The sequence below is a fragment of the Filicampus tigris genome, chromosome 8, assembly GCF_054856515.1.
Source record: "Filicampus tigris isolate MCC_2025a chromosome 8, RoL_Ftig_1.0, whole genome shotgun sequence".
NCBI lineage: Eukaryota > Metazoa > Chordata > Actinopteri > Syngnathiformes > Syngnathidae > Filicampus > Filicampus tigris.
The window spans coordinates 222501-239757 of record NC_141224.1 but is presented as its reverse complement, the minus strand read 5'-3'; the positions used below and the strand labels follow the sequence as shown (position 1 = coordinate 239757).

Sequence of the window (17257 nt, the reverse complement as noted above, 5' to 3'; positions counted from 1 at the left end):
AAGGGAGAGCCCCCGGCCGGCACGCCAGGCCCGTGCTAGCATAAGCGAGAAGACGAGTGAGCCAAGTCTTGGTCAAGCTTCAGTACCACGACACGTTTGAAGAAAGAGGAGGAGGAGTCTGCGCGAGGAACTTGTTGTTTTCCTGCAGTACCTGGGAGCGTAGCTTTCTCGGCCACCACAAGCTCCGGAGGGCAAGATGGCGGCTGGCCACGGATGACGACTTTTGTATTCAGCAAGAAGTGGCACCGGATAATGCCACTGTTGCCTATCGGTCAGACTGCCAAAAAAGACGGACTTGCTTGTTTCATTTCACGCTTGCCCCATGTTTGTATAGCAGCCATTAAGAGTCCATTTCCCCTACTATGCATGTCCCAATAACCCAAAGTAAAAAGGCTCTGCTCCTTGTCTCCATCCCTCCAAGAAGCATATGGCTTCAGTGCGAGTCCTCGTCACACTTTGTCAGAGTTACAGCTGAGATGGCACAAAGTGGAGAGCGCATCACGTCCGCACTCCTGTGTTTGTACTCGCGCTCCTTTTGGCGATCATGTTGGAGTGTGTGTGCAAGAATGCCTCCATCTCGTCGTTCGCGTCGGATCAAACCGCTAATGAGGCCAACTCAATTGAAACCATCAGACGGTTCTTGGATGACTTGACCGCAGCGAGTTATGACAGCAAGCCGCTTGTTGAGGCGCAACGGGCACCATTCGTTGTTTGACTTTGCTCCCTATCGCTCGTGTTAGTGACGATGATGCAGACGAATCCTTGAGTAGCAATCGCAGATCTACCTTGTTGTCAGAGGACATTTCGAATGGCATTCTTCGTGATCGAATGTGCATCTAGGGCTCCTCACAGACTTATTGGACGAGCCGAGCCGTCCGCCGGTCGCTGCGGCATTTTCGCCGTGGGGACAAACAAAAAGGGGAACATGCTGCGTGCGGTGAAATCGATGCATTCCAGTTAGGCGCGAGTGGCGAGGCACGATGGCTGCCGGTGACTTCACTTCTCGCTACGGCGAGCAGGCGGCATTGTGAGTGCATGGAATAAGTCCTCGTATGTGTTGGGGCATTTTGAAGCGGTCTCTAGCGGGACAGCTAGCGCCTTGATTCCGCAACATCTCACGTTCGCCGCCTACTAGTCTTGTCAAGTGCGGCTCTTTGTTTGGTTTGGCGCCCCGCAGCCGCACGATGCCCACCTTTCATCCGTAGAAAGCCTTGGCAGAAAGTACCAAGCGTGAAGCACCCCATCCCAACGTGACGTGCCAGAAAAGATGGCGGAAGCCGAGTCCGACTCAGCAGCCGGCTTGATGCCGTGTTACGCCGGAGAGAAAACGTCGCAAGACTTGAATACAGAGGAGAGAAAAAAAACAGCCAGAATGCCTTGTCACACTCGGTTCGGAGCAGATGGGGTCGCCGGGCACGTCGTGCGAAGTGTGTTGGCGGGAGCGGGAGCAGGAGCAGCAGGACTCCAAAGACTTTGGGACTCGTCTTGTCTTCTTGACATGTTCTCCCTCCGCCAGGATTGTAAAAATCATCAGTCAGCATGCATTCTTCCGTCCGGCCGTGGCTGGCTTTTCTGCGTCAGACTCGCCGTTGCGCATTTGGCCGGCTTTTGGGTTACTCTTCTTTCAGTGGACCGTCAACATGTCAGCACTCGTGTTTTTTGGTCACTCAATGTGTGCTCATCAGCGCATGCCTGCGCTTGTGTCTTTGTTACTAAAACACACCAAATATCCTCGAGTTGATACTTGCATCAAACAATGCACACACAGTCCCCCCCTCCCCCCACTGACTTGTTCCACCATTTTAGGCTGTTCCTATTTTTTCCCCCCTGCTTGAGTAGTGTGGGCGGGTGGGTGGGGGGCTAGTATGACAGCTTTTCCTGCCCCAAGTGCACTGGAGCCAGGAGAGAGGAAGAGAGAGAGAAGTCTAGTTAGTCAGCCTCCAACTTGGAGAGGAAGTTACCACCTCTTCCTAGCTCCACACGCACACGCACGGACACACAGACACGCACTCTTTAGGACTTGAAGCACAGCGGCAAAGCGAGCCGGGAAACCGTTTGTTTCCCTCAAAGTTTTGGAGGGATGATGTGTTTGTGCAGCGTTCCCGAAGCTCTCCGGAGCGTTTGACTGGGACATGATTTCTCTCTACACACCGTTGGTGAGTACTATTCCATCTCCATACAACTGCATTCCCCGAGTCGTTGATCAGAGCAGACTGGAATAATTGTCGCTTTGAGCTTGGCAATTTCCACCATAAGCAAACATTCTTCAGTTTGTTTCGCTAGCTAGCAAAGTCTGCTTTTCTATACAGCCCAACCTCAGCTCCGCTTGACTTGCGTTATTTCTGCTGAGTGCGCAGGAGCGCCTCGACCGCCCTCCGATCACTGCTAAGTTGATGTTGTGACCACGCGTGCATGGTGCGGAGAGCCGAGCCGAGGCGAGGCGAGGCAGCGTTTGGGTTTTGCGCTTTTCCTATGCGGCTGGCCGCCGTTGGCCAAGCTCGCTGTAGCGAACGATGACTTGTCACTCGGAATGCAAACAAAGCGCCACCTCGGCGCGACAAGGCCGCCAAAATGAGTCGGATGCCGTGTACGCTGCGCTTCTTTATTTATTTTATTTTTTTTCGTGGTGTCCAACCCTCGTGTTTCGTACTGCAGAATTGCAATAGAATAAGCCTTTGATAAGCCGGACATGACTAATATATACAGAAGTCAATGTAAACAGCAGACAGAATAAATGGCAGCAGAAACATCCAATAATAAATGTTGTACATAGGAGAAAAAAATGAACACCGGCGATAGATTGCCAACTATACATGATTGAAAATATACGCAGATGTGAATGTGTGCAAATTTAGCAACAAACTCGGTGGCGTTGTATGTGGATAAAAACTATACTTGTTGGAACAAATAGTAAGTGTTTAGTTGAATTGCCCAAATTGAAATTTGATTGGCATTTGTTACCTTGAAATTTGGAGTTCCCCCAACTTTTTTTATCTAACTTATCTAACTTATAACTTAAGCATATTATGCAGTTGTGCGTGAAAATGGTAATAATGCAGGTGTGTGTGTGCGCGTTATTGTTCACATCTCAGGCGTCCCCTTGAATTGAGTGCACTGTGGCTCCTCCCTCCAGATAACAGAGGACGAGCATTAACGCGTGTTTAGCTGACCTCCTCCGAGGCAACAGTTGACTCCTGTGCGACCTCCCCGAGCTATTCGCATCTTGCCCCGCAACCAAATCCAAATCCAAGCCAGGCCATCCATCAGTCTTGGCTTCATCTGTCCCGAGGGCGCTTGTTAGCGCGGCTCCGCTCATGTTCTGTTTGGGGATTCTTGTTTAAACTCCCACGGTGCCAATCGGCTTGATGGAAAGTTGCAAGAGCGGCGCCCGGTCAAGACAGAAATGAACCACGGGAGCTATGTATCAGTTGCGATCCAATGTGACAAGACCCTGCCGCTTTTTAATTCTTGAGCAATAAAGTCTCACGTGAGCCTCGGCATTAGCAGCCTTGTCAGTTGACAAATCTACCGAGTGGGCGCTTGGATCCTACCTTCCACGTGTCCTAATTGAGAGACTTGCGATTTCTGGCTCCCGTAGAAACGTTTCCCATTTGTATTTTACATCCCAGACCTCTAAAAGGCGGTAACTGACGTGGAAATGTTTGTGTCGAACCTCGACTCGTTCTCGGTTTCACCAATGGCATTTTTTTGCCCTCAGCGTTTTCCACCTGAAATGACATTGCTTTGACGTTCTTGATTACTGCCCTGGCGAGGCTCTTAATGTGTCCCTGCTGTGACAAAATGGAGCCACTCAAACTTGTCCTTTGGCCAGCTTTTCCCTCTGTCGTCATATGTGACGGGGCCAGAGATCAAAGTTGATTTGTGGCTGCATGAGAAAAGACAATCGGGTGTGAAGTTGTCAGGGCACACTTCTCCTACCCTGTCGTGTTGAAAGCCTGACGCCGATGTCCCCGCCTCTCTGGATTCTGACATTACATCTCTATTATGGTCTACTTTTGTGGCACGTCGGTGTGAAAAGGACTGATGAAATGGTCATCGGTGCCAGTTACTAGCCTTTTTTTTACATGGTGCTGTTGCGGAATGTGCTGCATCAGAACAAATTCATCTCAGGATTTTACGCTGAACCCAGCAAAGGGAGCCGTAACTGTGTGCAGTTTCAACATACACTAGGTGATAGTGTCAGTCTTGTATTGCTTGCACTTCACGTCCCGGTCCCATCTTTCACCTCTTCCCTTTCAAACAGCCACCGCAGAAATTCCTTGTCGAGAACAATGCTTTCTGCGCAAAAGGATGCAAGATGCCGATGCTAGGTGTTAAAACAACCCCTTCCCTGGTCCTGCAGAATAATCTAAAAAAAAAAACCATGGGCCGTCATCCCACCTCTGTTCCAGCTCTGATACTACCTCCAAAGGGGGCAAATTGCTGAGTCGACTTCCTACAGAACAACAACACGGGAGCAAAATGCAGAAAATGCTGTTTTTGACCACAGTATGAAAGGCGTTAGTGATTCCCTTCTGCTCACAAGGCATCCTTTTATGGAACACGTCATCCTCGGAACCTTGTGGACTAAACCTCGAGGAGATGGCATGCGGCAAGGCCTCGGGACCCAAGCGCGGAAAAAGGCAAACACGTGTTGTGTGTCACAGGCTAATAGGCGGCGGTGGTGGCCGTGTAATTGATGCAGCGTGTTGCGCCGCTGGACGGCGTCCAAAGATCGATGGTGAGATCACGGGTTGATGATCTGAAGCCTGCGCTGACTTCAGGAACAGGACGAGCGTCAGGAATCCATCACGACATGCAGAAACATACACAACAGCCCTGTCAAAAAACATGCGAGGACGTTGGTGTGTCTTTTAGCGTGACAGCATCAGGGCGAAGATGCTACTCCTTCCTCAAATTGGGTTCACCTGCATGAAATGAAGTTGAAGCGATGGCATTGGAAGTGTTAGTGGGAGACACACTGCTACTGAAAAGAAATCGATTGCCCCAATGATTTGTGGGATGCCAGCAGTTGCATAATAGTAATGCTTTCTTGAACTCATCCCAAGTGCATGGTAAGTAGATGTACAAAAAAAAAAAACCCTGCATAACATTGTGTTCAACACTTGAGACAGCATGCCTAAAAAACTGCTCTGGGACAGAAAGAAATGCAGAATTGAAAGGAGTTTTGTCATTGGGGATACATCGCGGCATGATCCCCTCTTGTGACTTGGCTCCAAGTCAGCCTTAGATCATTCAGAAGCTCCAAAATGGCATTGCCGAAAAGACTCATTTTTGTTTCTGGCATTTCAAAAATGAAATAATAATAATCGGATCTATTCTCGCTGTCGCCACTCATTTTGCCCGCTCGCGGTCTTGGTTACGTGCCATAGTGCCGGTTTGCACCAACCTGTCGGACACAGTATTGCAAGATGCAAAACCAGCCACCACAATTCATCTCACATTTGATGAATCACATTGCACATACTAAACAAAAAAATGAACCCCGCTCAAATGTTTCCCTTTTGGCGAATGCGATCCAGGGTGCGCTCCGTTAGTTGGTCAGCTCCCACATCTGTTAGCTTGAGAAATCAAATTTGCGCCTGTTTTTGCACGTGCAGACCTTGAGTAAATCAGGCCCTTTGTGATTTACATATGAAAGCGCCGTTGGCTCCGCTTGGCATCAGGAGCACATCTGGCCGCTATTAAGCACTCGCCCTAACCCCCAGCGCCATCGCATATCTCCATTACCCTCCCATTACCTGCCAGGGCTCGCAGGACACGCTCTGTGCAGGACAAGCTCGGCTCTGTGGTGAACACAGAGCCCCCCCCCCGAACGCCGGGGTACGCGGGGGATTGATTTGGGACTCTGAAACAAGCTGGCGTCTTCATTTCCAAGGCTCTGCTTTACTGAAACGTTTCAAGTCTCCAAATGCCACGCTGGCCGGCGTCCAAGTTTGACTTGTTTTTGCCCTTGCTCCGCAAAGGCGGCGTTCGTCGAGCGCATGTCAAATAACGCCCGACGAAAACACAGCGTGTTCTTTCTCGATTGAATATCAAACGTACGGATTGGAGTGGATCGTGTCAAAGTCTGAGAGCTGAGCAAACATGCAGGCTGTAATTCACGCCCACTCATGGGGAATTTAGCACAAGTTGTGTTTTGCTTTCACGCCAGCTTTTGGACTTTGCGGCTGGGAACACAAACAGAGCTTTACCTATGAATAGAAGCATATCACACGCACTGTACGCATTGTACAGAGTATTGGAGCAGAGCCAGACAGTTGACGAGTGTATCTCAGCAATTTCTGGCCCGCACCGTACCAGGGCAGCCAGTGCACTGCGGCAGCCAATACACTGTGTGAATTTGGGAAGATTGCTTCCAATCTCAACTGTCACCGACGGAAAACCTTCACGGCAATGTTTTGACCTAAAACGGAGTTGTTGTAACAGTCCTAAAAGCACTGCTAATATGAAAACCAAAAATCAACAAAACACTTGATAGCATAATCCGGTTTGCATTTGCAAAGAAAGAAATCCTCCGTTCCCCACCCCAGTCAAGTGTCATGGCTTGAGCAACTGAAGGTATTTGCGGTGCATCACTTGGTTGATTCCGTTGCTGTCATGACTTTAGGCCAGCTGGCATAGGCAAACACTTCCCACGGTGGTTGAATTGCAACAAATTCAACAACCCCACTGGTGTTTCATTTCTTGATGCGTATGCCATGCCATGTAGCCTCCTTAGACCTGTTTCTAACCTCTCTTTTATAGCCAATGTTATTGAGAAAGTCGTATTCAACCAGCTTAGCTAAGACTTTCTGCATAAAAGGGAAATTCTTGATACATTTCCGTCAGGCTTCCGTCCACATCACGGCACTGGTCAAAGTGTTCAATGACATTAGGCTGAACTCTGATTCTGGTCGAGTATCAGTTGTGGCTCCGCTTGGACCTCAGTGACGCATTAGATACCACAGATCACAACATCCTGTTGGATAGGCTGGAAAACTGGCTATGTCTTTCTGGAACAGTCCTTCATTGGTTTAGGTCCCATTTAGAAGGCCGGAGTTATTTCGTTGCAATTGGCAGTTATGAATCTGATGGATTGGCCGTGACCTGTGGTGTGCCCCAGAGGTCGCTTCTTGGTCCTCTTTTGTTCAACTTGTATACGCTCTCGCTAGATCAAATAATACAGAACTTAAACATTAATTATCACGCCTATGGAGATGATACACAACCAGAGCTGGGCACTTGACCCTTTTTTGCCGGTCCGGCCGCGACCCTCCACCCTTGACCTGGGTACCCTTCCGGCCGCGACCCCCCGCCCTTATTCATCAACATTGCCTTTGAACAGAATTTTCCAAAAAGAGCATCAAACAGCTGCAGCTCATCCAGAACGCTGTTGCAAGACTTTTAACCAGGACTAGGAGATAGGGAACACATCACACCAGTTTTCAAGTCTCCACACTGGCTGCCTGTCACTTACAGAATCGTTTTTAAAACTCTCCTGATTGTTAACAAATCCCAGCAAATAATATAAACCCAGCAGGCCCCTCAAATCGATGGACTCGGGTCAGCTAGTCCAGGCCAGAGTCTAGACTAAACATGGGGAGGCAGCATTTAGATGTTATGCTGCAGAAAAAGTAGAACAAGAGGGCAGCGGAGATGAAGCTTTCACCAAATGAAGACACTTTTAAGTCCAGGTTAAAAACGTTTCTTTTCTCATGCGCCTATGCATGAAATCTGCATGTTTTTTTGGTTTATGTTTTGAATTTATCTTGCTTTTAATCATTTTAATCTAATGATTCTTCATGATTTCTTAATGTTTTATTTCTCTTTCTATAATGCTTTTGATGTTTTATGTAAAGCACTTTGAATTGTCTTGTGCATGACATGTGCTACACAAATAAACTAGCCTTCCCTTGCCTTATCTCCATGTGCGGGTATGCTAAAGAACATAGATGTGGTTGTTTCAAAATAGCAAGCCAAAGGTCAGCTCTCTGCCACTAAGTCAAAGTATTGGTTCGTTTGAAAGTCCTCCGTGACCTAGGTCTGGTTTGGGGGCAGGGTGGGTCAACCACACGCCTGTCCTGTATCCAAATGCATCCACATGGAAAGGCCTTGGCCTGGAGGAGGCTGCTTTCTCCATAAAGGTCCGAAGATTCTTGGATGTCCTTGGGCTTGTTTGTTGTGGCTTCCATAAAATGTTGCCTCCACCTAGTGGAAACTTTGAGGAATCTCACAGAGATCGGCCGGCCAATTTAATCGGCTGATATTAGCTCTTTTGTTTTTTGTTGGAAAAGAATTGGCCTATTTTTGCCAATTGTTGTTGATTGACGTCAGCGTTAAGTGACCCCCCCCCCCAAAAGGTTAATATATTCATTATAGATATATTCTTTTAATGAATCGGTTGATTGATCGGTTATCGGAATTTTATTTTGCCAAATAATCAGCCCAAATCCAGATCAGTTGGGCCCTACTTGAGACCTGAACATTTGCAGTTTTAGATTTGTGACTGATCGCGTGGTTCAGCCAAGAGGTTAGCAGGGTTTTAGGATCCCAATCTTGGGAATTCTGACACGAATCTGTCAAAGCAAAGAGGTTGTGGGGTACTGATGGACCTTTCAGTGGGGGGGCCCCAGACCTGCTAAATGGCTTACAAGTACTGCGTCATCGATGCTAGTTTCGTTAGCTGGTCTACAGCGTTTTGCACAGGGTTCAAGCATGAAGCGAGCAGACTTTTGTAAGGCAACGTTGTCTAGTCCTTTAATAAGTCAACGTATAATTCTCTCTCCTTTGTTTTCCAGTAAACTTCAACGGGGAGTGGCAGTAAAAGGGTTGAACTAACTCCCACTTTTATGAAGAATAGTTTGCTATTGCCAAACTGCTGCTTGTTGTGAAGTTTGCCACCAGCATCAAGTGCTCCGAACTCAAAATTTTGTATCCAACTCAAGCCAGGAAATCGTCAGAATGGCAAATTGTCTCTCGAGAACTAGTACATCAGGTCACACGTAAGTTTGGGTAACGGTTTCTCCTGGTACTGCCACTTCCTCTCAGAGTCCAGAAACCTTTTGAAGAAATTGTCCTTAGCTGTGAATGTAAGTGTGAATGCCTGTTTGCCTATGTGTGCCCTGTCATTGACTGGCGACTGGGACTAGTGGTTTTGAATCTGGAAAATGAATGAATGGACTTGTCAAGCTTTAAAATGTCAACGTTGCAATTAAAAGACCGTTCTGGATCCAGAGTTTTCCTCTGTGGCTGCCGCAGAATCAAAGCAGGAACTTTTTAATGAACGAGGGCGAAGACACAGGATGCTGTAAATTTTCATGTCGGCTTCCGCGAACCGACAGGTCAGTTTTGACTCATTAGCATCTATTTATAGTCCGCTAAGTGGTTTCCTGCAAACCACAGAAAGTGCAGTTGAGGTCGCAAGGAAATTCCAGGTGCCAAAAATATTGATGCCTTTCTGTGCCATTTAAATGAAGGAATAACATGGACACCAGTGAGATCCTTTCACGAGTGCATACGTCAAGCGTTTTAAGTCCCAACATGGATTCCAAAGGAGTTACAACTTCTTGGTTGCCTAACCGGAATTATGAGGCCGCGGCTAAATCGATTGTCTCAGCAGACCGCTGGCGGGGCGCCAGAGAGGAGGCCGGGGTAGCACTGGGCCCCCCTGAAATCTGATCGGACCCCCCAGGTGCCACCCCAGATGATTGACATATCGCGGCACCAACTGTACAAGTAGTTGGCGCTATGTACCGCATAGCGTTCCAATCCACGTTCATTAGGAGAAGAAGAATCGCCACTGAAACAGAGGAAGATTTGAATCTGATTTGAGTCGATTATCGTGGAGACAGAAGATCAACAAAGTCACGAAAAAGAAGGAGACGAAGGATACCCTTCATGGACAGTGAAATCCTCGTAAAGTAAAGTAAGTTTTACGCTGCTGTCCCAATGAGTCACTGCTGAAAATAACTTTTGTAGATAGGAGATTTGTTATGTCGTCGCTACAAGGCAGAAAGCAAACGTTAACGTTCTATCTCATGGCGTCTAGCTTCCAACAGCCGCTCAATATTAACGTCTGCATTTAATTCATTTGGGTTGCTATTTACGCACATGTTTCTCCAATGATTCTAGAGGTATGAAACTGGAGATTTAGCCAGCTAGCTGTTTCATGCTCTGTTGCCTTCAATGAAACGTCACGTGAACACGGTAGTTAGCCTGCTGTCAACTAGCCTCAAAGTCTGAATATGACATTTTCGTCTAGGGTGGTTTATTTGCCCTGACTTTTAGTAGGGATTTCATAACATTGTGTGATTATAAGTGATGCGAGGAGTAACGTTAACAAGACGGTCTTTATTTTTTTTTCATAGGCTCAGTTGAAAATGAAAAGGCAGGGGGAGAAGATTTATGACCTCTTTTTAAAGCGAACCAAGTCAGGAAAAAATGAGGCAGACGGGCAGAATTGAGGTCTGCTAGCAGCTCCCGTCCTGGGACGAGTCAGGAGGAGAGAGAATCGAATACACACAGGCAGCCCATCAGCAGGTCCGAACATAGAAGCAGTCACATGCTCATTTGAGTAGTCATTTCAAGTTACAGCGTTCCTACGCTAGTATGGAAAGTATGGGACTTGATTTCCTATGTTTCCAGGTCGATGGTAGTATGGAAATATATTGATCTTAATAGTTATCTGGGTTATGGAAAGATGTTGGGATTCATTATTTTGCATACACCGCCTATCTACAATCTCCTGGAAATAATTTAGTGAGATACTAAATACAATATTCAATGCATACAAATTCCGAAGAACTATAACAAATGATTTGCATGATGAATTGCATAATCTATTCACACGATACACAAATTATCACTCAAATGTCACAAAAAGATTTCTGACTTTAATACTGAGAAGTCTGGGAATCAGGCTCTGCAAATTGGAAAGCCGTAGAAACCCCTATTTTGTTGTTTGGTTTTTTTGTGTATATATATATATTTTGAAGTTTTGGTTACTGATGTGTGTTGTTTTTGAATGGTGGTTGGGTGTTTATTTTGCTTCCACAAATATTTTTATTTCGATACAATGTAGTTCCATTGAGGGAGGACACAGAAGACAAAGGTGGCAGCTCCCTTCCTGCGACTAATCGGAGAGAGAATGCACGGTAGAGCGCAGCCCATCATCACCAGCTCAGAGCATAGACAGAAACGGTCACATCAAGTTTACTTTGAGATATTTTCAAATGTTGGTTACTGATTAGTGTTGTTGTCTGAGGGTGGTTGCATTTTTATTTTGATGACACTATACAATGCAGTTCCATGGAAGGAGGACACGGAGGCCTCTGAGGATGAGGATGTGGATGAGCAACGAGAGCCAGAGAGCCAGCGAGAGCCAGCTGTCCCCAGCGCAAATTTCGCTCAGCCGCGAGGACCCGGTGGTAGGGCTACCTACCTGAAACTTGCTAGTTAGCTGCAGAAAAAGGAGTTATTATTAACGAATTCTTGTTGAAAAGTTGTTACCAAGTTGTGTTTCACATTTTTTGCATTGTGAAGATATTGATGAGAGAGAGAGGAGGGGCGATTGTGTGAGTAACTATGAACGTGTCGGTGCATTTTCACCATTTTTGTAAACATTCGTTATTATTAATGCATCATTGAAAAATTGTTGGCAAATTGTTTTACATTTTCAGCATGGTTAATAAACTGCAAATTATACATACATAAATCTCATCTCCCGTGTGCTTAGAATGTACATTTCAACATTCGACATTGCGATTGCAATTGATCGAGAAGTCGAGAAACACATTTATTTAAAGTTATAGTCTGTGGACCCCCTGAAATTGGCCTCGGCCACCCCACGGATGAAAGCCTAGCGCCGCCGCCGCTGCAGCGGACATACGATGCCGTAGGAAATCCTGGATGACAGAGCCATTGTTGTTTTAGGACGATAACAAAAATATGGAACGGTCATCCTGATGATCCTCGCTTGCCAACAATATCTGGACGAAAATAGCATTTCCCGTTGTCCTCGCGCATGAACACAACCGATTGTGTCAGTTCAAGCGATGTCTTTTTACAAGTTGAACTCAGATAGCATGTCAAGGTACTGGTTCGATTCAAACCCGCTGCCGTTTTCCGCACTGACGCGGAACGCCCAGGCTTGAAGTCTATTTATCCGTTCTGTTTTCGATGTCACTCGTCCTCATTTGGGTGGAGCCAACGTCTGGACAAACACCCATGATCACTCAGGTTCGCACCTACGGACAATTTAGCTCCTTCGCTGAACCCGACACGCATGTTTTTGTCGTACGGGCGCAAGCCAGGGTACCGAGATTCGAACCCAGAATCTCTCAATTGTGAGGCAGACGTGCTAACCGCTAGCACAGCATGCCGCCTAAAGGTATTTGTTGTCGTCCTTTTTCTGGATTCCAGCACCACTATTTGAAAAAGCCAGTCAGCGTACATTCTTCCGCTTTCCTCCGGCTTCTGCTTCCGCCCACCTTGGAGGCAGTGGACAGCGGGCAGACAATTCAAACTCCCAACAGGAAGGCCCGAGCTGAGATTCAAAGCAGACACCGCAAAAGTGCGAGGCCGACCGTTACGGAAGTGAGCTCAAGTTCAATTTTGTGCCTTTAGCGGCTAACAGCAGAGCGCGGGCAGCCACTGCAGCTAGGGCAACCTCCCACCTCTGCTGGATCCTGTGTCTTCTCTCTGGATTCTCTGGCGCCGGACTTTTTAATATTCCTTGGGTGAGGACCAAAACCCACGGCGAGGCAGAGGCTGCATTCAGCCATTTTGGTGCTCAACTTTGGAATAGCCTGCCAGAGGACGTCAGGTCCGCAGAGACGGTTGATATTTTTAAGAGGAAGCTCAAGACACGCCTTCCCGCCGCGGGGGCCATCATCGCAGGGGCTCCTTAGGTGCAGGTGACCGGGGGCCTCCACACTAGGTGTGGGGTCCCCCCAGCTAATCTGGGAATCTCTGTGATGGCGGCACTCCCCGTGGCCCGTGGGCTGTCATTCCCCTCAGCGTGAATGAGCCCCCCTTGGGTACCCTTTCCTCGGATGGTTTCTCTGTGCCTTGTCATGTCTTTTTTAACACACTTTATCGGGCTGTGTGTGCTTTGTGTGTGTGTGTGGGGGTGTGTGTGTGTTGCGTGTGCTGCGTGTGCTGCGTGTGCGTGCGCGCGCGTGTCTGTACGTGCGAGTGCTGATGTACTGGCGGATATATGTCTTTGGGTTTTGCGGCTTTTCCTTTTATGTTGTGTTTTGGACATTTTTATTGGACAGCACTTTGGGTTGCATTGTTTTTGTATGAAAAGTGCTGTCCGAATAAATTCAATTGATCGATTGATTGATAAAAAGCTGTGACAGCAATTTTCGTGGGCTCTCTGGGGGCCACTGTCAGGACCTTCTCAAAGTAGCAAAGGCTGTTGTTTTCGTTCTTTTTTTGTAGCCCTCAGCAACAATGCAGGCTATAGAGTGTGCGCTTTGCTGCTCTTCTAACGATGGCCTTGTTGTAAGCGGCCGGTGTTTGCAATTGTAATAGCAAGGCAAACTTGGCGCGCACACTTGACCGCAAGGAGAGACTAGGGAGGATCGGCTCTGTTAATCATTTACCTCGCAGTAAAAAAACCAAAACAACAATGTGGCGTCATTAGTAATGAGGTGGGCTTGAAGTGGATCCGCCGTGGTCTTTTACCGCCTTGGAGTCTTGACGGAGCTCAAGTTGTGGCCATTGCGGCCAAGGCGTGCAACCGTTGACTTTGACCTTGGACAATCCTGCTGTCTTTACTTTATTAGCCTTGAGACAAAAGCAATGATGTCAGTTAAAGCATGCGTTCTGCATTTCCATTTGGTTACCGGAGGGTGGATTAGCAGCAAGGCATTTTGCTCCCTAGGGGGCGCTGCTGCCGGAACTTGAATTGAAAAGCCTCGAAGGAAGCTCAACGGGTCGTCAGTGGATTACCGGAACTCAAGTTTGGCTCTCTCGTTTCAGTTGGCCAGACCCAGCTGACCTAGAAGATGGACCAATCCATTTAAACAACCAAACAACTTGTTCATATATATCGCAAAGAAAAGATTTCAGAATGGCATTTTTCCACCATCGTGTCCAGGGGCGTGCTGGCCAGTGGCAATTTGGGGAAATGGATTGATTGACTGATTGATTGAGTGATTGATTGATTGATTGATTGATTGAGTGATTTTCCCCAACGGCCGGTCTATTGAACAGCGTATCTACCGTCCCCATCATGAAAGTTGACTTTCTGTACTGTTTGGGAATGCTTTCTCTTTTCTCATCTCATCAAGGAAGGGATGGCAACGCATGACAAGGCTATTAATGGATCCACAGTGGGCCTCATTCACAAATCGGTCTTTGGGACAAATCTGGAAATGCTTCAATCTGAGCTTTTTAGGACTTTTAGGACAATGACTTGAAGCGCATGAACAAAAAAGGCAAATGATCTGGCTTTGCTTGGATTTTGGTGTTGTTGGCCATTCCTGGCTCTTTTGCGCTGTGCCTTTCAGGTCTTGTTGGAGAACCCGCGGCCTGCGGCTCAGCCCAAGCTTTCTTGCACTGGGCTCGCTCACTTTTCAATTTTCACCTCAGAGGGCCTCGGTAGTCTTAGGAGTTCACCCTTATAGCCTCCGCGGATTCCAAAGCCCTTGTGCCAGAGAGAGCAAAGCAGCCCCAGAACATAACTGAGCCTCCTCCATGTTTCAAGCTATCTTGCAGTGGGTGGCACACATCTAGCCTGAACAGATTCAAAACAAGGAGCACTAAAGCGGGCGCCCTCCCGTTTTTTTTTTTTCAAAACAAGGAGCACTAAAGCGGGCGCCCTCCCGTTTTTTTTTTTTTTTCAAAACAAGGAGCACTAAAGCGGGCGCCCTTCCGTTTTTCATGGTTGCTGAGCTTTCCTTTGGAAGGCAGACTATGCTGACGTTTAACTCAAATATGCACTTCCGTTGATTCAAGCCCCCCCGCCCCCGCCCCACGAGGACGGCAAACAGGGATGAGTCCATCGCAGCTTTGAAGAGCACAAGTCGTAAAGCGAGCACTTTTTCGCCGCGGAGGCACTCTGAATTCGAAAGCGCTCCCTCTGGTCTCTCGTCGGACCGTCGGCACCGCCGCAGTCCGCCTGCCGTTGTTTGCAAAGCGCACGCGTCAGTGACTGTGGAGCTAATGTGGCTTGACGTCTCTCTCTCTCTCTCTCTCTCTCTCTCTCTCTCTCTCTCTCTGTTTGCTCTTGTCTCAGGGTGGCCAAATGAAGCGTTTAGCCCGAGGAGCAAAGATCACAAGCCGGCTCCAGCAGCGAGGCACAAAAGAAGGATTGGCAAATCTTTTCACATCTCCCAGTCTTCTGCGACCGAAGACCGGCTTTGTCCTTTGATTCAGTGGTGAGTGCTTCATCCCGGTTCTGTTGACCTCTGTGCCTCACCGCCAGCCACATGACATATGGGCTACACATGTGGATTTCATGCGTGCACCCCTCTCCCCCAAATGAGTCAAATAAGGCGCACATCACATTTGGCATTGACACGGCCGCAGAGATGGCTTTCCGAGGTCACGCGTGGGTGAAATTTGGAGGTCAACCCAGACGTCCGCACGCGCTCGGTGCAAGCGAAAGTGTTACCTGTGTAAGGCCCGGTGCCACGTGGTTCCAGTTGGGCAGGTTGGAGCGGGACGCCATGTGCCGCGCGTCATCATTTGTGTTGCTTGTTCCACTGCCGGCCACAAGTTGGTGCTTACACGAGCGGGGACCTCCTGTCACTTGCAATATTTTCATGTTATTCCATCATGATGCCAGCGGGCCGAGGAAGTGGAACTTTAAGGCGGAGGAATATGAAAGTAGAAAATATGAAAGTGGAAAATACAAGCCCTCTGTCAAAGCTGGCATTTTTACGCCATTTTGTTCTCCACCATGTGTGTGCTACAGAACAGTGACAAGGGAAAAAAAAGCCGGCAAAAAGAACGGCCTTTGTTGTCCTCCACGGCAATGTGCAAATGAAAACACTGCAAAGGCCGTACATTAGCAGACAGTGTAAGAAAATGTAGGCCCCTATCGGCTCTTCCTCAATTCCGATTCCAGGGTTTATCCGATGACGCAACCACAATTTGGAAGCCGTCTTTCATTACCAATCTACTCCGACGCAAGTCCTAATTACAGTAGATGTTTGTATGGCAAAGCCTTCTAGAGCATCAATATTCAATAACCAAAGGCAAACATCAATATTCAATAACCAAAGGCAAACGTCAATATTCAATAACCAAAGGCAAACATCAATATTCAATAACCAAAGGCAAACTTGCTCGTTGGTAACTTGGACACGCGTGCTGCAGGGCCCCCCTGCCGATTTCCCGAGGGAGCCCTCTGCGACCGCTCACAAAAGTCACCCTTAACCAGGGAGGGGCGTGTCCCGGCCAAGAGCCAGCATGTGCCACATGCATGACCAGCAGCCAAAAAGCGCACAGCGGCGCTTTTGTTTGACGCCCGCAGGCGTCGTCCTGCCCACCCGCAGGCATAGGACACTCTGCGGCTTTGACGCGGAATGTTCCGTGTCCGCTGTCGTCTTGCCATGCCGCATTCATCATGTGCCTCTCTACGTGCTTTCTCTGTTCCAGCTTTGAAGAAGCCGCCATGGACGTGAAGAAGAAGGAAATGGATCTCCTGAGCAACAGCATCGCTGCTTACGCCCACATTAAGGGTACGTTGCGCTGATATCGTCGTCGATACTCACTCGGGTCGCGGGTGAGCCAGAGTCAGCCTATCCCGGCTGACCCGGGGCAGGGGGCGGGGTGCACCCCGGCCGGACCGGTTGCCGGCCAATGGCGGGGGCCCATCGAAGCTGTGTCCAAATTTATAGGCTGCGTCCTTCCGAGGACCTCCTTCCACGGCTTCTCCTCATGTAGCCTCCGCAAACCCTGGCCAATACGGACAGCGCCCGCCACAAGAGGCCTCGACGGGTGGAAGAAGAGCGGGGCAACGTAGGCTACCAAATGGCTGCTTCGGATTGCAAAAGCCGCCTAAATTTGGACGCCGGACGTTACGTCGCGCGGCCGGCAAATCCGGCCTTTGGTGGACGCAGCGTGTGAATTTGGACACGGCCGTACAGGCGTTCACGACAACGGACGAGTTAACATGCTAACATGAAAGCTAACGCGAAGCGAAGCCAACGTGTTCCGCCAGGTCAAATTCCCAATTGTACAACTTGTCCGAGGATTTGACTTTGGTTGAAATGTTTCTTTTCTCTCGCCCAGCCAATCC

The 17257-nt window shown here is 48.3% G+C and overlaps 1 protein-coding gene across 2 annotated transcripts in view; it reads left to right on the top strand.

Moving 5' to 3' along the window:
- Positions 1-1898: 1898 nt before the first annotated feature.
- The window catches only part of eva1ba (eva-1 homolog Ba (C. elegans)), a 17272-nt gene continuing 1913 nt past the window's right edge, over positions 1899-17257 (top strand). Inside the window, exons 1-4 of one of the 2 annotated variants that reach the window (XM_086037501.1) lie at positions 1899-2156; positions 15248-15389; positions 16615-16697; positions 17251-17257. The exon at positions 17251-17257 is cut by the window's right edge and continues 1912 nt beyond it. In XM_086037501.1, coding sequence (XP_085893627.1) covers positions 16631-16697; positions 17251-17257 — 74 coding nt within the window. In that variant the 5' untranslated portion in view covers positions 1899-2156; positions 15248-15389; positions 16615-16630. Of the gene's footprint in view, positions 2157-15247; positions 15390-16614; positions 16698-17250 lie in introns of those variants that run through there. The other variant, XM_086037502.1, reaches the window with a different exon arrangement.